This window comes from Ambystoma mexicanum, chromosome 8 (assembly GCF_040938575.1).
Source record: "Ambystoma mexicanum isolate Mex_15411 chromosome 8, UKY_AmexF1_1, whole genome shotgun sequence".
NCBI classification, from domain to species: Eukaryota; Metazoa; Chordata; class Amphibia; order Caudata; family Ambystomatidae; genus Ambystoma; species Ambystoma mexicanum.
The window spans coordinates 324496948-324516269 of NC_090929.1; the positions used below are offsets into that span (position 1 = coordinate 324496948).

The window sequence follows — 19322 nt, forward strand, 5'->3', positions numbered from 1 at the left end:
CAATTTGAAGAATGCCCACATCATTATCATCAATTGCCCATAAGCATTCCGGAATGTTACTGAATTCTGGTGGTAAAAGTCGAGTCAAAAACTGAGAGGCGAGTGATTGCTGAGGTGAAATTGTTAACCGAACTTCGTCCGGGGAACAATGTATTACTGCATTCAATTCCTTCAACAAATTTAACCCCAGCAAATTCTCCCCAAAGTTCATAGTAAGTAGAAATGGACACTGCTCCATGAAGGGACCCAGTGTTATCGGTACCGGCAAAGAGACTGGACAAACTACAGTTGTGGCTGAAAACCCTACGGAAACGTTGGACTGCCCTGACAGGGGAATATTTGGAACCCGTGAATGGTCAATGGAACATTTTTGTGCTCCCGTATCTACTAAAAACAGATGCTTCCTATTTCCCACCGCCATCTCAACGTAGAGACCTTTCTGATGAACGGAAATAGGCGTTGGTTCCAAATCCTGCTTCGGGCAATCCTAACGAAACAGAATGTCATCAAAAGGAAGCTCTTCAGAGAGGTACGCGGCAGAAGGATGATCAAAAATATTTCTGTTATCCACACTCGAAACATGTTTATCCTGTGAAGAAGGTTGCTGTGATTCTGGTGCAAACTGACCTCTGGCAGGGCTCCCTGCACCTGGGCGACCTCTGATCGTCTACCCATGTTCCCAAATGACCTTTGCTGCAAGGTTGGACATTGGTGGCGCCAGTGATCTTCCTGTCGACAATAGGCACACTGGTTAATGGTAACCGGCGCCAGGGGCGTACTTCCCTGTGGAATGTATTTACCTCTAAAATGATTACCCCCTCTAGGGTTTCTAACGATCTGTTGCAATAGTACTTTTGTTTTCAGGTCACACTTTCTTTTCTCAAGTTTTTCCTTTTCATTATTTACACGATTTTCATAGTACTGAGCCATGTGCATAACTTCTGATTGAGACTTCGCCTGCCAAGCGCTTTCGGAGGACATAATCTGTAACTGGATGTCAGGCAGCAATCCACGTACAAATTTGTCGACAAACAGCCTTTTCCCTGACTCTGTGCCTAAGTCTTGTCCACTGAAATCTGAAAATACCTGTTCGAACCGATTGAAGAACTCGGTAGCACCCTCAGACTTTCCTTGGACACAGGCTGTAAATTTGTCCCAAACAATCCTTTTTTCAGGAACTATAGTTTTTAATTTTACAATAATCCTATCAGGCAAAGTTAATATCACTTGAGGCGGTCGCTCGCCAGCTGGTCTTTCTCCGTCGAGCCTAACCATGTTATCCTATGTATCTCCTAACCCAGGTACATCATCTACAGTCCTAATCTGTTTCCACAAATCAACTGGCAGGAATACGGGAAATAATAAATCAATATCACTTAAGGTGAATACCGATGATTGTAAGACCGACTCTATTTCTTTATAGAACCCTGTCGGATTCTTTCTTATATCAGGAATAGATTGCTTTATGGTGTTCACTTCCTGTCTTGAGAACGGGACGTGAACAAACTGCGATACGTAATGTGCAGGAATGTCCACCGCGACTATTCCTCGTGCAGCATCGGCCGCAATCTCAATATTTGGGATAAATGTCGTGGGACCTCTCTCATAGACAACTGAGAAGTAGGTAGCTCCGAACGCTTACTAAGCAACAGAGCCAAATCAGGCGCTAAGGCAGTCGAAGAAGTATCAATCGAAAAGGCTCTCTTATAAAGACTTAACCATTCTGCGGGACAACAAATCTTTCTTTTTACGCACTCATTCTGCAGGTATTCTACCATAATCTGTATCACTTTCTTTTGCATTTCTAATGTATACTGACCACATGTGTCATATACTTCATCTGGAGTTATCGACATATCCGAAATCCATCTTATCGCATTCTTTGTACAAATTCGCGCTTCCTCACCTTTCAATTCACGGCGAGGAGAAAACCGTTTCTGTAAGAACATAGTACCTAAACTATCACCATCTACTTCTTCATTCTGGAACTCTTCCAACTCCTTCCTATACACAAAAATCCTCTTAACATGCTCATATAGTTTCTCCGCAGTATCTCTGGACAACGCTAAGGCGTTTAAATCCCATAACCCTTGTGCGAGATCTACATCATTTAATCTATTCCACATTATACTCAAAAGAATCCCTAATCCTTCAGTAAAAACATTTTTCTCAGGAATACTTTTTAAATTTTCGAGTGTGGAGAAAACATCAGCTTGTTCACCCTTCTCCATACAATGTTTAGCCCAAGCAATCAATTCATTCTTTTTATCTGGGGACACAGTATTACGAGTCACAACCCTTGATCCCACTCCCTGGTCTACTATAAGTGATGCAGAATCACTTGGAAGAGGAAGAGTAGGCACATTCTGAATATCAACAGGTGGAAGCAAGGGGGCAGGCAAAGGAGCAACGGCTGGAAGAACAGCAGGAAGAACAATAGGAAGGACCGGAGAAACTATAGGAGGAGGAATAACGACAGGAAGGGGCAAAGCACCAGGAGGAGGGACTTACGGGGGTGGCGCAGAGGCATTGGGCCTTCGTTCATGCAAAGTTTGTTAATCAATTAATCTGACGTATGAACATCTTTTGAAGGGTACATTTTCTGAATGCCTAATTGAAATGCTCTGTCTGTGTTCCTAACTGACTCCAATTGTTTATTTTGATCATATAACTGTGCCTTTTCGGCACTCGTCATATGTCGACGCATATGTTTCTCTCTACTCTTTTGTTGCTGCAAAGCTTCTGTTTTCCAACTGTGCAATGCGTCAAATGCTGCAGGTCTAGCCTTTTTCTTTACCAATACAGACTCTAGATATTCTATACGAGGGATTTCAAAGCTACCATTGGTTGGCCACCGAAGATTAGAGTTATGTCTGGTCTGTCTGTGCCAAATATCATTAAATGCTATACTACCAAAGCCTTTCTTACAGTACACAGTACATGCCGGCGACCCCTCCTGTGGTGCGGGACGGCTATCTTCCAAAGATTGTCTGTCGCTGCGGAATAATGCCCTGAAGCAGGCAGACAATTTCCCAGGCACATCAGAGTTCTGGTGTTACCTGGTCAAATAATTGTGCTCGCGAGTACAATGCGCCAAATTCAAATTGTCAGGGTTAAATTAAGAATCGGGTCACGATTCACCTGACCAAAGAACTGGGAGGCCCGATCGGGTTACTAAGGACAATTCTAAGGACCCACGTGTCTGGTGATTTCGGCAAATTTACCCACCTATATATTTTGACCCTCGTCAAGATGTCGTCTCGGGCTACAGCTCACCGTTCAGGGATCAGATCGTGCTGTTCTGTCGAGGAATTCGCTTCTCGTCCAGAGGGGCCTTTTTGTTGGCACTGTCCGATCCCGGTCCGATAGCTGAGCCAACCTTCAACGAGACAAAGTCAATCTTGAGGGTCCCTATTCGGACGCCATCTGTGGAATCAAAAAATACAATATTAAGGCTTTTACAGCATGCAAAGAGAAATACACCGACACAGGCTTGTAAAAATTCCCAGAATCTTTATTGCAATACTGTACTGTTTACAAATCAAAGTACACAAATAGCTATTTGGCCGTCAGTACATCACAGAGACCACCAGAAGGTTCAATGTGAGCAGTGAACAGGAATTGCCAGCTGGACATCAGCGTATTTATACAGTTTCTTCATAACAGTGTCCAGCCTCCTACAAGTTAATCATACACTCGGCTAGGGTCGTGACAGGTTCATTCCTAATTTACATATCTCGTGCATGCGGTTTACTTTTTAATACATTTGCTAACAAACACTATTATTCTCTGGGTTTAACTTTACACTCTTTGCACATTTGTTTTAATACAAATCAAACAGATGTTTTGCATGTCGTGTTCAAATAGCGTTATTGTTCTTATATACTTGTAGGTTAACATCGCTGATTCAAGTAATCCCCTGATCCCGAGGTCAACAAAGGACAAGGTCTACATGACCCTAACATGTAGCCTGCAGGCAGGTTGGACATTAACTCGCCTACAGAGGTTGAAGAGGTTAAAGTAAGAACAAGAGAACACAGGTCGGCCATTTTAGGCCACAGGGTGACATTGCACGACTAACCAAAATGGCGGCTTTAACCTAAAATGGAGACTTGATTAACTTAAGGTCACGACCTTGCAATACAGATTTCCTCGCAAAGCGACTGGGCAGAGGCCAACATATACAATGAAGACGAAATAATATTATATCAGTTTTAACAATAGATACAGTCAATGGTGATGGCAAAAATGAACGCTCAGTCAATGACTACGCAAATGCTTAGAATTCAGAATAAGTTGGGCAACGATGAATCAAGGCACCTGTTCATGCCCCAGGAATCCTGTCAAGGGTCCTGTGATTCCAACCCTATGTTACACAACAACAAAATGTCCCTCACACCAGAGGGACCGGAAGACCCGAAACAGCAGAAGTGTTGGTGCGTGCTGATCAAATCAAGCCACCCTGTGGAGACACTATGCAACACAGTGAAAAGGGGGAAAAATAAGGGAAATGGGGTGGGAGGGTGTGGAGGGGAGCGATAAGGGTCCAAACAGTAACAGAATGGATCTGCCATGGGAACGTTTCAGAACGGTTGGCTCGGGCCCGTGTAACCTTAAGCAAGATTAGGTTTAGCTCAGTGGCAGTGAATCAGAACCACTGGCAATTCTTTTGGTTGTAAATATCCAGCGCTCTGGTTTCTGCAAAACAGAAAGGTGATGGCTGGAAGGTTTTGAATTAATCATAACCACGGGCAAAGCTCTGGGCAACCCTCCAGACCATTGTTTTTCAGCCTGCCAAGCCATTACAGAAGGGGAAAAACCATATGCAAATCAGGCTTGGTCCTACCCCGAAAGGGGCAGTCCAGCCCAAACTGCTAGGTCACATCCCTTCTGCACGAGACCACAAGCATCCCCAGACATGTTTCAGCCTCACTGGGCGTCATCAGTGAGGAGTAGCTTGGGTCTCTAGGCCCGGCAGACTCGGGACCCACGTCTGGGCATACCCGACCCACTCGGGGTGACTTCAGCAAAACAGAAAGGTGATGGCTGGAAGGTTTTGAATTAATCATAGCCGGTTTCTGACCAGCGGTTCTCCTTCATTATCCTAACCTCGCTACACTCCTTTGCTTGATTAGCTTCTGTTCTTTGTTCTCTCGCTGGTACTGGGCTTCTCCTTCGCTTGGTACCATTCAGAAGTGTTCTCCTTCCGTTCAGTGGTGCTAGCTTTTCTCTTCTCTTAGGAAAACACCCTAACTTTAAACGCATGCAATTCTATGTGATAGATACAGTCAATAGTGATGGCAAAAACGAACACCCAGTCAATGACTATGCAAACGCATCTAAAGGCATCTTCGTGGTTTCTGTGTCACTTTGGCTGTCGGGCCGGGCTCCAATCTGCGGCATCGCCTCAATGTTGTGCTTGCTCCTCGGACGGAAGGCTACAGCGCTCTGCTTGTCCAGCCCCGGGCTGAGGAGCCCAGGTGGAGGGCCCCATGATACAGTGGCATAGTCTAGCTCAGGAATGACATTTCTAGTGGGATTTCCCCTCATCTCAAAGATTTCAAGTCTCAGGGCTTATTCTTGGCCTCCCGGTCCTGCATCTGAATTCTTGGAACTATGAAGAACCATCAAATTCAGTTTTCTTTAATCCTTGTTTTCCGATTTCTAATGCTTTTTTTGTTTACTCTTTTCTTTCCCTTTTTTTGCCTCCTACCTGTGCCTTTTTAACCCTTGCACGCAACATCAATGTATGGTTGTTTGGGGCTGGAGCATGTCACACTAATAAAGTTTTGCTCTTATTCCATAATTTGTTTGCAAAAATACAGGGCTATTCGGAATCCTCACTAGTTTCAGTGCAGTCCTTGCTTGAATGCACACCCTGCACTTTGATATTGCAGCGGCCTGCTGGTTTTGGACTAGCCCTGTTTGGTTGCTGTAGCAGTTCCTGCAGTTCATTGCAGTTTCATCCTAGTGAATCAGTTTGTTCAGTTCTCTCGCTTTTCCTTTCTAATTGTATGGCATTTTTCAGTTGTCTTATCGCTTTTTAAGCATTTTCATTAAGAGTTTATCTAAGCATTTCTTGCTCTTTATTTTCCCAGGATATACACCTTCCTGTTTATACCGTGAGTTAAACATGTATCCCTTTCGTCTGTTAAATCAGTTCTCCAAAGTTTCATGGAGATTTTTGGGAGCCTTCAGACAAGAAATTCATATTGGTTAAGCAGACCCATCCCCCAATTCTGAGAATATTTAGGCATGTCATTTGGACAATTTAGAGTGTGTGTGAGCGCCTGCCTGAAACTTGAGCATCCAAAGACATAATCAGTACTTCACTTTCTCATTGGCAGTGCTATAGGGCAATGTATGCAAGTCGTAACAAGATCTGTGCGGGCAAACAGCTACTCGGAGGGGACCCAGCTTTCTAACAACTGATTGCAAAAATTCCCCCCAAAATGTTTGGTGGGTCCAACTCCGGTATTCCGTAGGCATGGAATCGGTATCTCTCATGAGCTAGAAGTTCATGGCGGCTGCATCTCCATGTTTCATACTGGAATAGCAGGCATGGTGTCATTGGGCCCGATCTCCCCGGATCTCAGATCCCCAATCCTAACGAAATCCATGTGCACATGCGTTTGTGTGTTTTAAATTTTGCCACGACTGGGATTTAAACCGTGGTCGCTAGATTCACAGGTGAGACATTTCTCCACAAGACCCACTGGAGGGTCTGAGCAGGAGCTCTGTGAAACCCCTTGTCAATGTTGCACTCTACAGTATAATTGGTTATTTATAACGTGCTTAATACCCAGAAGTTTCTAACCGCGGAACCTGTGCTGCTCTGCATTGTCTTGCTTCCAAGGCGAGTGCGTTGCCCCAGAGCTATCCCCCCGAGACGACAGGACATATTGAGGTACATTTTGTGGGATTAAAAGGTGTGCGCATTTTGTACTTTGTTGAGAACATTATAAGAAATGTGTCTCTTTTCCAAGTGTTCATGATAAATCTTCTGAGGGGCTGAGAGGGAAATGTGTATGCGGTGACTAAACTACCCTCCTTACACCCCGACAAACAATCCGCCCCTCCCCCGGCATGCACCTTTCAGCTCACTCTGCATGCATATTGGTGTAGGTCTCTGAGGAATGCTTTCCTTATGGATCTACCGATGTGTGGCTCTTTGGCCTAATCCTTTCTCCTTATAAATATGGGTTCTTAGCATGGTCAGCAGCCAAGATGGGACTTCGATCTTGGACTTCGAAGGCAAATACTCGCAAATGTAAAAAAAATAGCTTTCAGCTGCTTTATTTTGTATTTATTCTGTATTTGGCATAACCCATTACATGGTATACAGTTGAAATATATGAAAGCGATTACGTTTGAGCACGTTTCATGTGCAAAAGTGAAAACGAGGTTTGCTACCAATTGCTACCCATCGAAGCCGGCCCACTCTCACCAAGGCCCAGTGAAACAAGGCTGACTCCTGTCCTAGCCTGTCCTCAGCCTTACTCGCCGTTCGCCTGGACACTATGCCCTTTTTCACCTCGCACTAATCCCTGCTTGTGGTTACACAGCTGTCTCTCCTCCTCATGAACCTATGGACTAGCGCTCTCATCATCCTGAAAGTAAGACTAGTAACGTTATCAACCATTTCAGCGCTTCCGAATGCTATGCTTATTCCCACGAGCTTGCTACCTAGTATGGCTATATAAGTTGTCCGCTCTGTGCCTACTGCCCTACAAGCATTTATCTTGCCTGTTGAACCAGCTGACATACTATCTATCCTGATGTTGATAATGCCGCCTTTACTATGCTAATATAATCACATACGCCACTTGACAAGCTGTAGCAACGTAGCAACGTGCTCCATGCACACCTCTGTACTAAGTCTGCACATCTATTACGAGCGTCCTGACTTTAATCAACTGAGCCGACCGCATATTTGAGCCCCTAGTCGCTACCTATTCGCGGTTGTTTACCACCAAGTGATCGCACCATTTCAGTGCCTCATTTGCTTGCATTGCCTATGTCTGTTCTCATTGCCGCCCAGCCCATACCTTCCCATTGCATGACCACGGCACCGCTTTCATTTGCGGCTTTGTTCGCCTGTGCTTGCCTTGAAATTAATATGCTGCCAACCCCATGCTCGCTTTTGAAATGATTGAGCTCTTGCTCAGAACCGCAACGTGGACCCACTTGTTAGCTCCATGATATATGCTACTCTGCCTGCCTGATACGCTCATTGTGTATTCCCTAATTTGTTGCGCCACACCTTGATCTATGCCTGCATATGCTGCACCGTTCCGCATAAGACATGTCCACATGATCTAAGCTAACTCCAGGGTACCTGCCTTACTCTGCCGGGCCTTTCAACTTGACATTTACCTGATCTGCCAATACCTGCTGCCAACACTAGAATGTCTTCTCTGCCTGAATTGTTGCACCGTTACAATTAGATCATGCTTCTTGCATGCTGCATTGTTACCTGCCTAACATGCTAATGTATATGCAAGCTTTGGTATTTGCTTTTCCTGTGTACCCTGATCTGATGCACCCCCATTGCTTGACTCTGAATAAGTAGACTTAACCTGTTTCAAACTCATTAGCCTGCATTGCTCGTACAGAGCACGCACTGCCTAGCCAAATAGTGCCTGTAACGCTTACCTATAACTGCCTCACAGACCCGGTGGCCCTTTCCTCTCTAATCTCGGTAACATGTTACCATGTTGGTCCTCCCTAAGGTCACTGCTCTCCTCATTACAAGTACTACTCTCAGTGTGGTCAATTACCAGGTCGTCACACCTACCACCTTCCAACTTAGCTGCACCTAGCTCCTTGCACACCTCATCCATGGCCACCTCTCACAGATCTCCTGATACTTACCAAAGTACTGCATCTCAATACCACAACATCTACCTCAACGATCCGGCCCTATGGCTCGACCATTTCGCCAAAAAACCCTCACCCAACCAACCATGTCTTATCACTCTATACAGGTGAGAAACCTTATGCGTGCACTGAATGTGGGAAAGGGTTTGCTACAAAGGGGGAGCTTGCTATCCACCAAAGAAAACATACAGGTGAGAAACCGTATGAGTGCACAGAGTGTGGGAAAGGGTTTGCTAGAAGGGGAGGTCTTATTATCCACCAGAGATTACATACAGGTGAGAAACCGTATGAGTGCACGGAGCGTGGGAAAGGGTTTGCTAGAAGGGGAGGTCTTATTATCCACCAGAGATTACATACAGGTGAGAAACCTTATGAGTGCACGGAGTGTGGGAAAGGGTTTTCTACAAAGCAAGAGCTTACTAGCCACCGGAGCACACATGCATGCTTTCCGTAAAGCTATGAAAACCATCCTCTTCACATAAGTTTCCTCGCAGCACCATGAATACTAATGAAATGTCCCACTGCATAAGCTGCATTGTAATGATCAAATGCATAAGCTGTAATGACAACTATGTTTGTAGCAATCATAATGTGCCAACGACTGCTACCATTCCTCTACACATGTAACTAAGCTCCTGCAAGTAACAGCGCCTCAATGCCCCTGGGCTGTTTCCGCGCTATATAAATAAAATACATACTCTTAGAAACCGAAGATTAGGATCTAGACTTATGGGTAAGAAGGGACACCCCATGTACCTGAGCCCATACCTCAAAACTCATATGCACAGCCCGCCTCCACAAACGGCCACCTCACCCACGCCCCATCACCCTCAAACCATCACAGCTTCATCAAGCAACGTTGGTATAATTAAAGCCGCCCTGATTAACGCAAGATCTCTAGTTGCGCACGCTCTGGACATTGCTGATCTTATCAAAACTCAGGAACTCGACTTCATCGCCATCTCCGAGACCTGGCTGCACGCGGCTTCCGGCCCGGCACTCTCATTGGCCATCCCCATTGATTACTCCATCATCAGATGTGATCGCACCTTGAGAGGTGGAGGAATTGCTTTCATCGCTAGAAACTCATTAGGACTTAGAACCATCCGAAGCACTAAGGTGGAAACTGCAGAGTTGCTCTCTGTCAAGCTCGGACTCTCAGCTAACCAAACGGCTACCATCCACCTAATATACAGACCCCCTGGTCCACCCACATCCTTTGTGGATGATATCTCTCCGTTAGTACTCAACAATGCTAAATCCAACTCCCAAACCATCATTCTTGGCAACCTCAATCTAGGACACCAAGACCCTAATGATCCTGCAGCCCTTGACCTAGCTAATACCTTAACAGATTTAGGTTTCACTCACCACATACAGGAACCCACCCACATTAAAGGGCGGTCCCTTGACTGGCTTAGTGACACTAATTGCAATATTAGCGTAATCTCCAATGCCCCTTGCTTGTGGTCTGACCACCATGTCATCACTTTCAGCATCGAAGCAGCCCCACCACCCAGGCCTTTGGTCGCACCAACCACCCTCACTAGAAATAAAAAGAACATTACGACAGAAAAACTACTCCCCCTTATCCTTCCCACACTAAATAACGCTCCTGACACTTGCTCAGACCCCAACAACCTAGCCGACATGTATAACCAGTCACTGCTTGCAGCCATCAACTCTATCGCCCCGCTCAAACTGAGGAAACACAAACAACGAGCACACCTTAACTCGTGGTTTACTCCCCAGCTTAGAGTGTTACGCAAAGAGAAACGCACAGCAGAGTCACGCTGGAGAAGTCGCCACTCCGACGCCCACAAGGACAGTCTTCTGATAGCCACCCTTAACTACAAAGAAGCTGTACTCCAGGAAAAAAAAATTCTTATAATAACTGCATTATGTCAGCCCAGTCCAATACTAAGGAACTTTTTAATATCCTTAAAGAACTCGAGACACCTGCAGCCCCCCCTGACTCTTGCTCCAAAGACAGCACTTAATGCACCATTATTCAGTAAGCACTCCTGGGTAAAATTGCTACCCTCCAATTCAAAATCAGGGACAAACACAAATCCCTACAGCTTGACCAACCACCGACCACACCTACACTTAATACACATTTAACCTATCCGCATAAACCTTTCTCCTTCTCCCCACTCACTACTCTCGAAGTAGAAAAGATTATAAACAATTTAAAACCTTCCAATTGCCAAGGCGACCCCTGCACAGCACCTATTATCAAGGAAGCATCTCATGAGCTAGCCCCGTTCATTACAGCATTCATAAATGCCTCTTTCAAGACGGGTATTGTCCCTGACAACCTAAAGGATGCATGGGTTATCCCACTCCTCAAAAAACCCTCCCTTGACCCTAATATCCCAACTAACTTCAGACCTATCACTACAGTCCCATTCCTGCTCAAGCTCCTGGACCGCGCAGCCTACCTGCAGATTCAGGATTACCTCGAACTAAACAATCTCCTGGGCTTAAGACAATCAGGGTTCCGCCCTAAACATGGCACGGAGTCAGCTCTGATCGACCTGAAAACTCAGATGGAGTCACTAAAGGACAATGGGAAGCTAGCTCTTCTCCTTCTCCTCGATCTCTCCGCGGCTTTTGATCTGGTCAACCACCAAATACTCTGCCAGCATCTCAAATCCGCAGCCCACTTCTCCGACTCTGCCAATGCCTGGATCCACTCATTCCTGAGCAATAGATCCATGAGGGTCTTCTCACCGCTGGCATCAGCGGATCCCTCCCCTATTCACTGTGGCGTTCCTCAAGGCTCGTGTGTATCCGCTACGTTGTATAATGTATTCACCAAGCCCCTCTTCGATGTGCTTGACTATCTGGGTGTCTCCTACACTAACTACGCGGACGACACCCAGATACTCATCCCTATCACAGGAGACTAGACAGCTGACACCAAAGCCCTTAACGATGTTTACTCGGTCATCCAGGCCTGGATGGCACAGCACGAACTTTGCCTTAACGATGATTAGACTGAGCTCTTACTTTTAGGATATAATCATCGGCTCAACAAACTAGACCAAACCTACAAGTCCTTCATTATTGACGGCAATGACATTAAAGTCTCCAAAGATACCAAGACGCTAGGGGTCTATCTTGACTCCTCGCTTTCTCTGAGCAGACAAATGCAGTTAGGTCAGCTTCGGCCTATACCTGCAAACTTATCACTGCCTGTAGACCCTTCCTAAACTCCACCAACTGTATCACACTCGCCAGAACTCTTGTTATGGCCAAAATCGACTACTGTAGTGCTCTCTATCTAGGGACCAGTCAGTCTAACCTTAATAAATTGCAAACTGTACAAAATAATGCCTTAAGGGCAGCCTTAAACATCCCGAGATGCTCTCATATCTCCTCCGTCAGATCGGACTTATGCTGGCTCCCGTTAAAATAAAGAATTGCCCTGAAAACCCTAGCTTTGACTCACAAATGTCTGAGCAACAATGCCCCACCTTACCTGTCCGCTCGCTTCTCACACCACACCTCCACTTGACTTACCAGAGCAGCCCAAACTCACAGCCTCATCGTGCCTAGATGCAAACTCCAAAAAGCTGTTTGGGTGAGCTTCCCCGTCCTGGCCTCCAAACTCTGGAACACCTTGCCCACACCTATCAGAATTGATCCATCATTCCACTCCTTCAAGAACAATGCTAAAACATGGCTGCTCTCCCAAGACTCATGAGACCCTGACACAGTCCAGACTCCATGTGGGGTACAGGACTGTATATACATTTTCTCTCTGCTCTGTCCCTGTATTATACGCTGTTAATGCTACCCTTCGGTACATGCATATATGCTGTATATTTTTGTAACTTACTGTAACTACTGCTTTTTGTAACATGTTTAAGAGTATGCGCCCGGTTGCCCCTGGGCTTGGTTTTTTGCACTTTATAAATAAAATCAAATCAAATCAAATGAAATTGCTTGAATTGTAATGCACATATCTCCCAACTTTCCCAGTTCCAAGTGGGTTCTTTGAGCCAGGCCTGTTTTTCTTCTCACACTGCATGCTGGAACTTGAAGCCCCACCCTTCCAATGGGAAAAACGAAACTACAAGTTCCAGCATGCAATTGCAAGCCAAAACCAGGACATTCATGAAGGCACCTGCATTGAACTGGGAAAGTTTGGAGCTATGCATGCATCCTAATCAGAAAAGCCCAGTGCATAAGAAAATACCCACTGGATGAGGTGGTAATTGCTTTTATTTTAATTTTAGTTTATTTGTTTATAGTGCGCCGAAAACCCAGAGGCATCAGGGCGCAACAAAAACATGCGTCGACAAATAATACATGACTATATTTACACAATCAAATAAGTAGATAGAAACGGGACATGACATCCTACAGGAAACTACTGAAAGAACTTAGTGGCGATTACTGAAACAGGGTAGTTTTTAATGCTTTTCGGAACGCCCGTGTGTTTTCTTTTAGTCTGCGCTCCAGAGGCAGGGAGTTCCAAAGCTTTATGGGGGCATGCTAGGAAAGATCTGCCCAGCCCCTGGGAGCTGCCGATGAAAAGGCCTCACTCCAATGGACTCTGGACACCCGATTTGAGAGAAAAGACTGGATCCACCTGATAGCCCCCTTTGAACAATTCCCCAGGTGATTAAGTGTATGTAGCAGGCGATCATGATCTAGCAGATAGAAAGCTGCAGATAGGTCAAGCAGCACTAGGGTCACAGCTTTTCCGTTGTCCATAATTTTTAAAATGTGGGATTGGAGATTGACCAGTGCCATCTCCGTGCTGTAGGAGGGTCTAAATCCCGATTGACTATTGTGGAGAATATGTTTGGCTTCCACATAGGATTGCAGCTGCCCGTAGCAAATTTATCGAGGATTTTTAGGAGAAAGTTACAATTTGTGATTGGCCTGAGGCTACTAGGATCTTTAGGGTCCAATCTGGGGTTTTTAAGAAGAGGAGTGATTGTAACAGCATTAATGGAGGATAGAACAGAACAGTCCCGGAAAGAGTCATTTACCAGCCTGGAAAGAAAAGGAGCAAAATGCTTGTTGTGCTCCATTATGATCTTTGCTGGTAGTATGTTCTCAGGACAGGAGGTCGGTTTCATAAAGGACAACCTATTTTCCATCTCAAGTGTTGATATTGAGGAAAAATAAAAGTTAGGATAGTCACTGGTTGATAGCCAGTCGTTCCTTAGTTTGGCCAGATGTGGTCAGAAGGGTTTTTATTTTGTCTCTAGCCTTTGATACGTTATTCTCAAAAGCCATCCGCACTATTTCACAATCCTGATTTGTGGGCTGGAAGAGTTGTGAAAGTGCCTTGGGCTTTGCTATTGACCTCAGAATTTCAAAGAGTTTACTGGTCCTATTTGTGGCCTCATTAATCTGGGTATTTAGGTAATTCTTTTTTGTCTCCACAATGTTATGTTTATAGGCTGAGCTATTTTCCACGCCGATTTTCTTTTCTTCTGAGGGGCATTTCAGCCAGCGTGTTTCCAGTTTACATTTCTCTATTTTTTGTGTTATGAGTTTGGGGATAAAACACTTTTGGTGCCCACAGCTGGGCCTAACCACTTTAGATATTCATAGGAGCTATCATGTCAAGCAATTTCTCAAACTGACCGGAAAATGTAGTTACCAGGGACTCAGCTGAGTCGGAGGCTGTTTTACACGACAACATTGAATGCAGACATGATTGGAAATCTGCAGTTTGTATCTTATTGTAGCTCCTACTGGTAACCTTTTTGATGTTATTTTGAGTTTCGAAGGGGAGCTTTTCAGTTGGATATGAAAATCAATAATTTGATTATCCGACCATATGCATGGTGAGGCAACTTCAATACACATGGTTAGATTTCTGGCCGTCACCCAGTCAATAATGTTATTTATATTCGTGGCTCTGAATTATAGACTTGGGAATTGATGTTGTTAAGTGCCAATTCCAGGTCTTCAGCTTCCTTGGCTGTCGGATTTCCTCTCCACCATTTTAGATTGTCCAGAAAAAGTGTAGCGCAATTTAGGTCAGAGAAATTACTTAGTAAATGAGAGATGTTGCTGTTGAAATCTTGCATTGCAGATGGGTGGCGATATATCAAGATAAAATTAATGCAGCTCTCAGGATTTGGAGTTATCTTGATGTGTAAGATCTTAGTCATTGCAGTAACGAGGTGAGGTAGCAAATTCCAAGTTACTCATGAAGATGAAAGCTACTCACCCTCCATCACTGTGTTCTCTGTTTTTACCTAGGATTGAGTAGCCCACTGGGACCGCTGAGTCAATGATAGGGTCACTGGCCTCCGTGATCCATGTCTCAGTAAGACACATTAAATCCAGGTTCCTATCCAAGATAAGATTTTGCATGTCCTGCTCATGTTTTTTCAACGACCTAGTATTGAAGAGGGCAATTTTAATGTTTGTGCCAGCCTCCAGGCATTTAGGCAATTGTTTCCTTGGTGTCTTCCTAAGGGGAGAGGACTCCTCGATACATGCTTGACCCGGGTTTCAGTCACCACTAAAGTATGTTCCTGTTCTAAGTGCATGACCGTATTTTTAGCGCTCACAGGCGCATGGCCTTGGACGGCACTCACATCATGAAGCTCAGTTTCCTCTTGTCCATTTTAGTTCATGGCATGGCGCTTCTCTTTGCATTTAATTTGCCATGCGCACCATTTCCAACCAGCAACCTCTTTTTCAAATGTTTGTGCCTCATACACACTTATTAGGGTGACCAGATTTTCAAGGCAAAAACCAGGATGGCCAACAACATAAAAGCAGGACTACGCTGTCACACCTGATTGCACCCCTCCTGCTCCCTCAGTCATCCACTACAACCCCACCCCGCCCTTGACTGACACACCCACCTCCCCTTAACTCACCATTCCACAGTGGTTCCAGCACTGTTCCTACATATAAAATGTGCATTTTCACTGTGGAGTTAAGCACATTAATAAAAATAATGGTCTATTGCTCTGATTGATATTCAATGCTTTGCTATTTACTCATTACTCAGCCAGACTCTGTAGCGCAAGCAGTTAATGCATGTGGCTTGGACTTGATAGGTTGATGGTTCAATGCCACCCCGACAAGGCAAAATTCAGGTAGTGTAATAATGTTAATTTAGTTTATATTTGTTGGGAGATTATGTAGGTACCCTCCCTGTCCCAAAACAAGGACGGGATTTCTAAATTAAAAAAAAAACTCTCATGACTTTTAGGACAGAGGGCCGAATTCTGGGACAGTTCGGGCAAAACAGGGACTTCTGGTCACCCTACACTTACCTTCTTCTCTTCAAGGGTGGGGGTTGTTCCTGGCCAAGACTGTGCGCATCTGAGACCTTACCTCGCCCTGGCCTTAGCTGTTCAACTTGGGCAATTAAACTGATGCCCAATATCTATCACCCCCTTCCTTGGAAACTCATGAAAAAGCTGGTCCTTCCCCCAACTAACCCAACACACTGAATTTGTTGGTTGCCTACGGGACCATCAGTCTGGAACCTGAGCATCCAGAGGCACGGAAACTGCTCTTCTGAACACCTGTGAGGAACTGCTCGCATCTATTGATTCCAACTCTCCAGCTGTTCTCATTCTAGTCAATCTCTTGTCTGCATTTGACACAGTCAACCACTCCATCCTAATGAAACGGCTCCACGATACCCTAGGTATCTCAGTGCGGGCACTGGACTTGTTGACCTCCTTCCTCAGTGACCGTCTTCCCAGGTCATTCTGGGCTCTTTCTCCTTCCCCACCTCTATCTCCACCTGTAACATCCCCATGCCTCCAACCTTTCCCCTTGGCTCTTTAACAACTATCTTGCCCTGCATGCCCACATCATATCCACCTTCTCCCCCAACTTCCAGAGTTTTGCAGATGATACACAACTCTTCTTCAAACTTCCCTCCGATCCTTTTCTCACTTCATGTATCATTCCTGACGGTCTATCCACCATCCAGTCCTGGTGTACTTCAAAGGATCTCTGCCTCAACTCCAGCAAGACTGTGATTCTTCCTAGTGGGACTCCTGCTCCCTTTTTCTCTCCCTCACTCCATCTTCTATGGGCCTTCCCCCCTCTCCTTCAACTGAAGCCAGAAACCTTGGGGTCATCTTCGACTCATCCCGCTCCTTCATCCCACACATTCAGGACCTTGTAAAGAAGTCCCACTTTCAACTCCACCTCCTCAAAGGAATGCTTCCTTTTCTCACTTTCCCCCAGAGGCTCAATGTCTCAGACCTCTGGTTCTTTCTAGGCTAGACTATTGCAATAACCTTATTTGTAATCGACCCTCCTCCTCTCTATAACCCCCCTCCAGCTAGTCCAGAATAGGGCTCCTAAACGTGTCCTTGGCCTTAAGCCCAGGGGCTGCTTCTCTCCAGCGCTAATCACTCTCCACTTGCTCCCGGTTGATGCCAGGATCAAATTCAAATCCCTCTGTATCTTCCATAAGGCTGTCTGGGGCCGGGGATCACACTATCTGCAACTTGCTCCCACTAAATACTCTCCCTCCTGCCGCACCATCTCTGCGTGTGTTAAACGCTTCGCTAAACAGCAAGCTGGTGGCCAATCTCTCTCAGCATGCTCCATCCTATGGAACAGCCTTCCATTTCCTCTTCGTCTTGAGCCTGATCGCCTCAAATTCAGTAAACGCCTTGTGACCTTCCTTTTCACCTCCTCCTTCCCTTCCTCCCTCCTCTGCTAAACCCCACAGCTGCTGAGATTGGTGACCAGGGCCCTTGTGTCCTCCTGGGTCCTGGCCTCTCACACTCAAGTGCCTGCAGCCTCTGTCCTTCTCAGCACTTTGCTTTGGCACCCACTGGCCTACGCCACCACAGGCTTACACTTACCTATTTATTGGTGGTTGACCACTCCACCTAGGCACTAACAGCTGCCCACTCCCTAGCATTTCCCACTTGTTACACCTAGCACTTTCCCCATACTCCCCACCCCTTCTCACTATATGCACTTGCAAGTTCTGAATGCTCACAAGGACTAGTAGGTTCGCCTCTATCTTACAGTGTTCTATCTAATTTTACTCCCATGTTCCTCCCTGTTGCCCTGTGGGCGCTTTGAAATGCAATTCACTTGTTGTATAAGCACCTTACAAATGCACAATACATTATTTTTTTAACAGTTCTGCCATATTGACAACTATGTATGATATCTCCCGTTGCAAGGAATGCCCTATAAATGGCACTTTTAATGATTGTAATGTGTATTTTTAATCATTGGGCATTTATCTTTTGCAGAGCATTCTATTCACGCCACCTCTTTTGGAAGCCCTGACTTGCGACGGGAGCCAAGAGGAACTGAAGCGTATCCTGGTCCTCCCAGAGGACCAGTATTCCCGACTGTCGGCGTACCGCTTGGCCATTTGCAATGGGAGCCTGGACATCCGCAGGGAGCACTTCCGGGAACTGGCAGGGGAGCTCCAAGATCAGCTGGATGTCCAGAAAACAGTCAGTAAGGTGAGCAGGGTGTTCTCCTCGAGTCCGGCGTAAACTAGTCCAGTACTCCTCCTTGAAAATGCAATGAAAGACGCTGGCTGTGAGGGCTCTCCAGGGGCAGAACATCTGACCGCTCGAGGGAGTGCGCAGGTTGGCTTAATGGCCTTTTAATTAGGGCGTGGAGCAGGGTTGGACTTTAAGGGGCCTGTAACAAGTCAAGCAGTGGAAGGGGTGTCTATTAAGGGGACTGTAGCAGGCAATGAAAAGCGTCCTAGTGTAGGTATTAAAGGACTGGTGCAGACAGGGGTGTTGCTAGGTCTGGAAAAGATCCGGGGCAACACTAATATCGGGGTTGTCGGGACTCGGGGCTAGCTAGCCTTTTGGTTTTAGACCCTGAGATTCTATCCGGGGCTAAAACCAAAAGACCCGGGGCTATAGCTCCCTAAATCCCCCCTCTAGCAACACCTTTGGGTGCAGATAATGGAAGGGCCATAATTGGTGTACATCGCGTGTGAGCAGCAGTTAAATGCGGCACGTGAGCGGGCCTTTTAAGGGTCAGTGGACAGCAGTGGAAGCATGAGGGATTGCAGCAGTTGAAGGAAATGTAATGAAGGGTAGAAGGTGGTACGCCAGTAACTTACCATAAATGCTTCTAATGTACTGCAATTTGCTGGCCCGCACAGAGGTAAAGTGATGAGCCCTCAATGACATGATGCTTGAGTGGAAGTTGGACAATTCAGCAGCAGGAAATGCCTTGTGGTACTGAAGTGGATGATGGAAACCCCCCACCCAACGCCAAACCCCCCAAAACCCATATATATATATATATATATATATATATATATATATATATATATATATATATGGTCAATTGTGAAAAGGTCACTTGTGACCCTTTAAATTCAGTCAATTATTAATTCGAACAATTGTAAATGAACAATTTGGTTAATACCTTTTAAACAAGGCCACTTTCCTCGTTTTCACGTTACTCTTGTATTTTTCCTGTGGTGGTTG

General features: G+C 45.6%; 1 protein-coding gene across 2 annotated transcripts in view; it reads left to right on the forward strand.

The window, feature by feature from the left end:
• The window catches only part of ABCA2 (ATP binding cassette subfamily A member 2), a 1079583-nt gene that overhangs the window by 490846 nt on the left and 569415 nt on the right, over positions 1–19322 (forward strand). For both annotated transcript variants that reach the window (XM_069609742.1, XM_069609743.1), the window contains exon 8: positions 18111–18329. In XM_069609742.1, coding sequence (XP_069465843.1) covers positions 18111–18329 — 219 coding nt within the window. The remainder of the gene's footprint in view (positions 1–18110; positions 18330–19322) is intronic.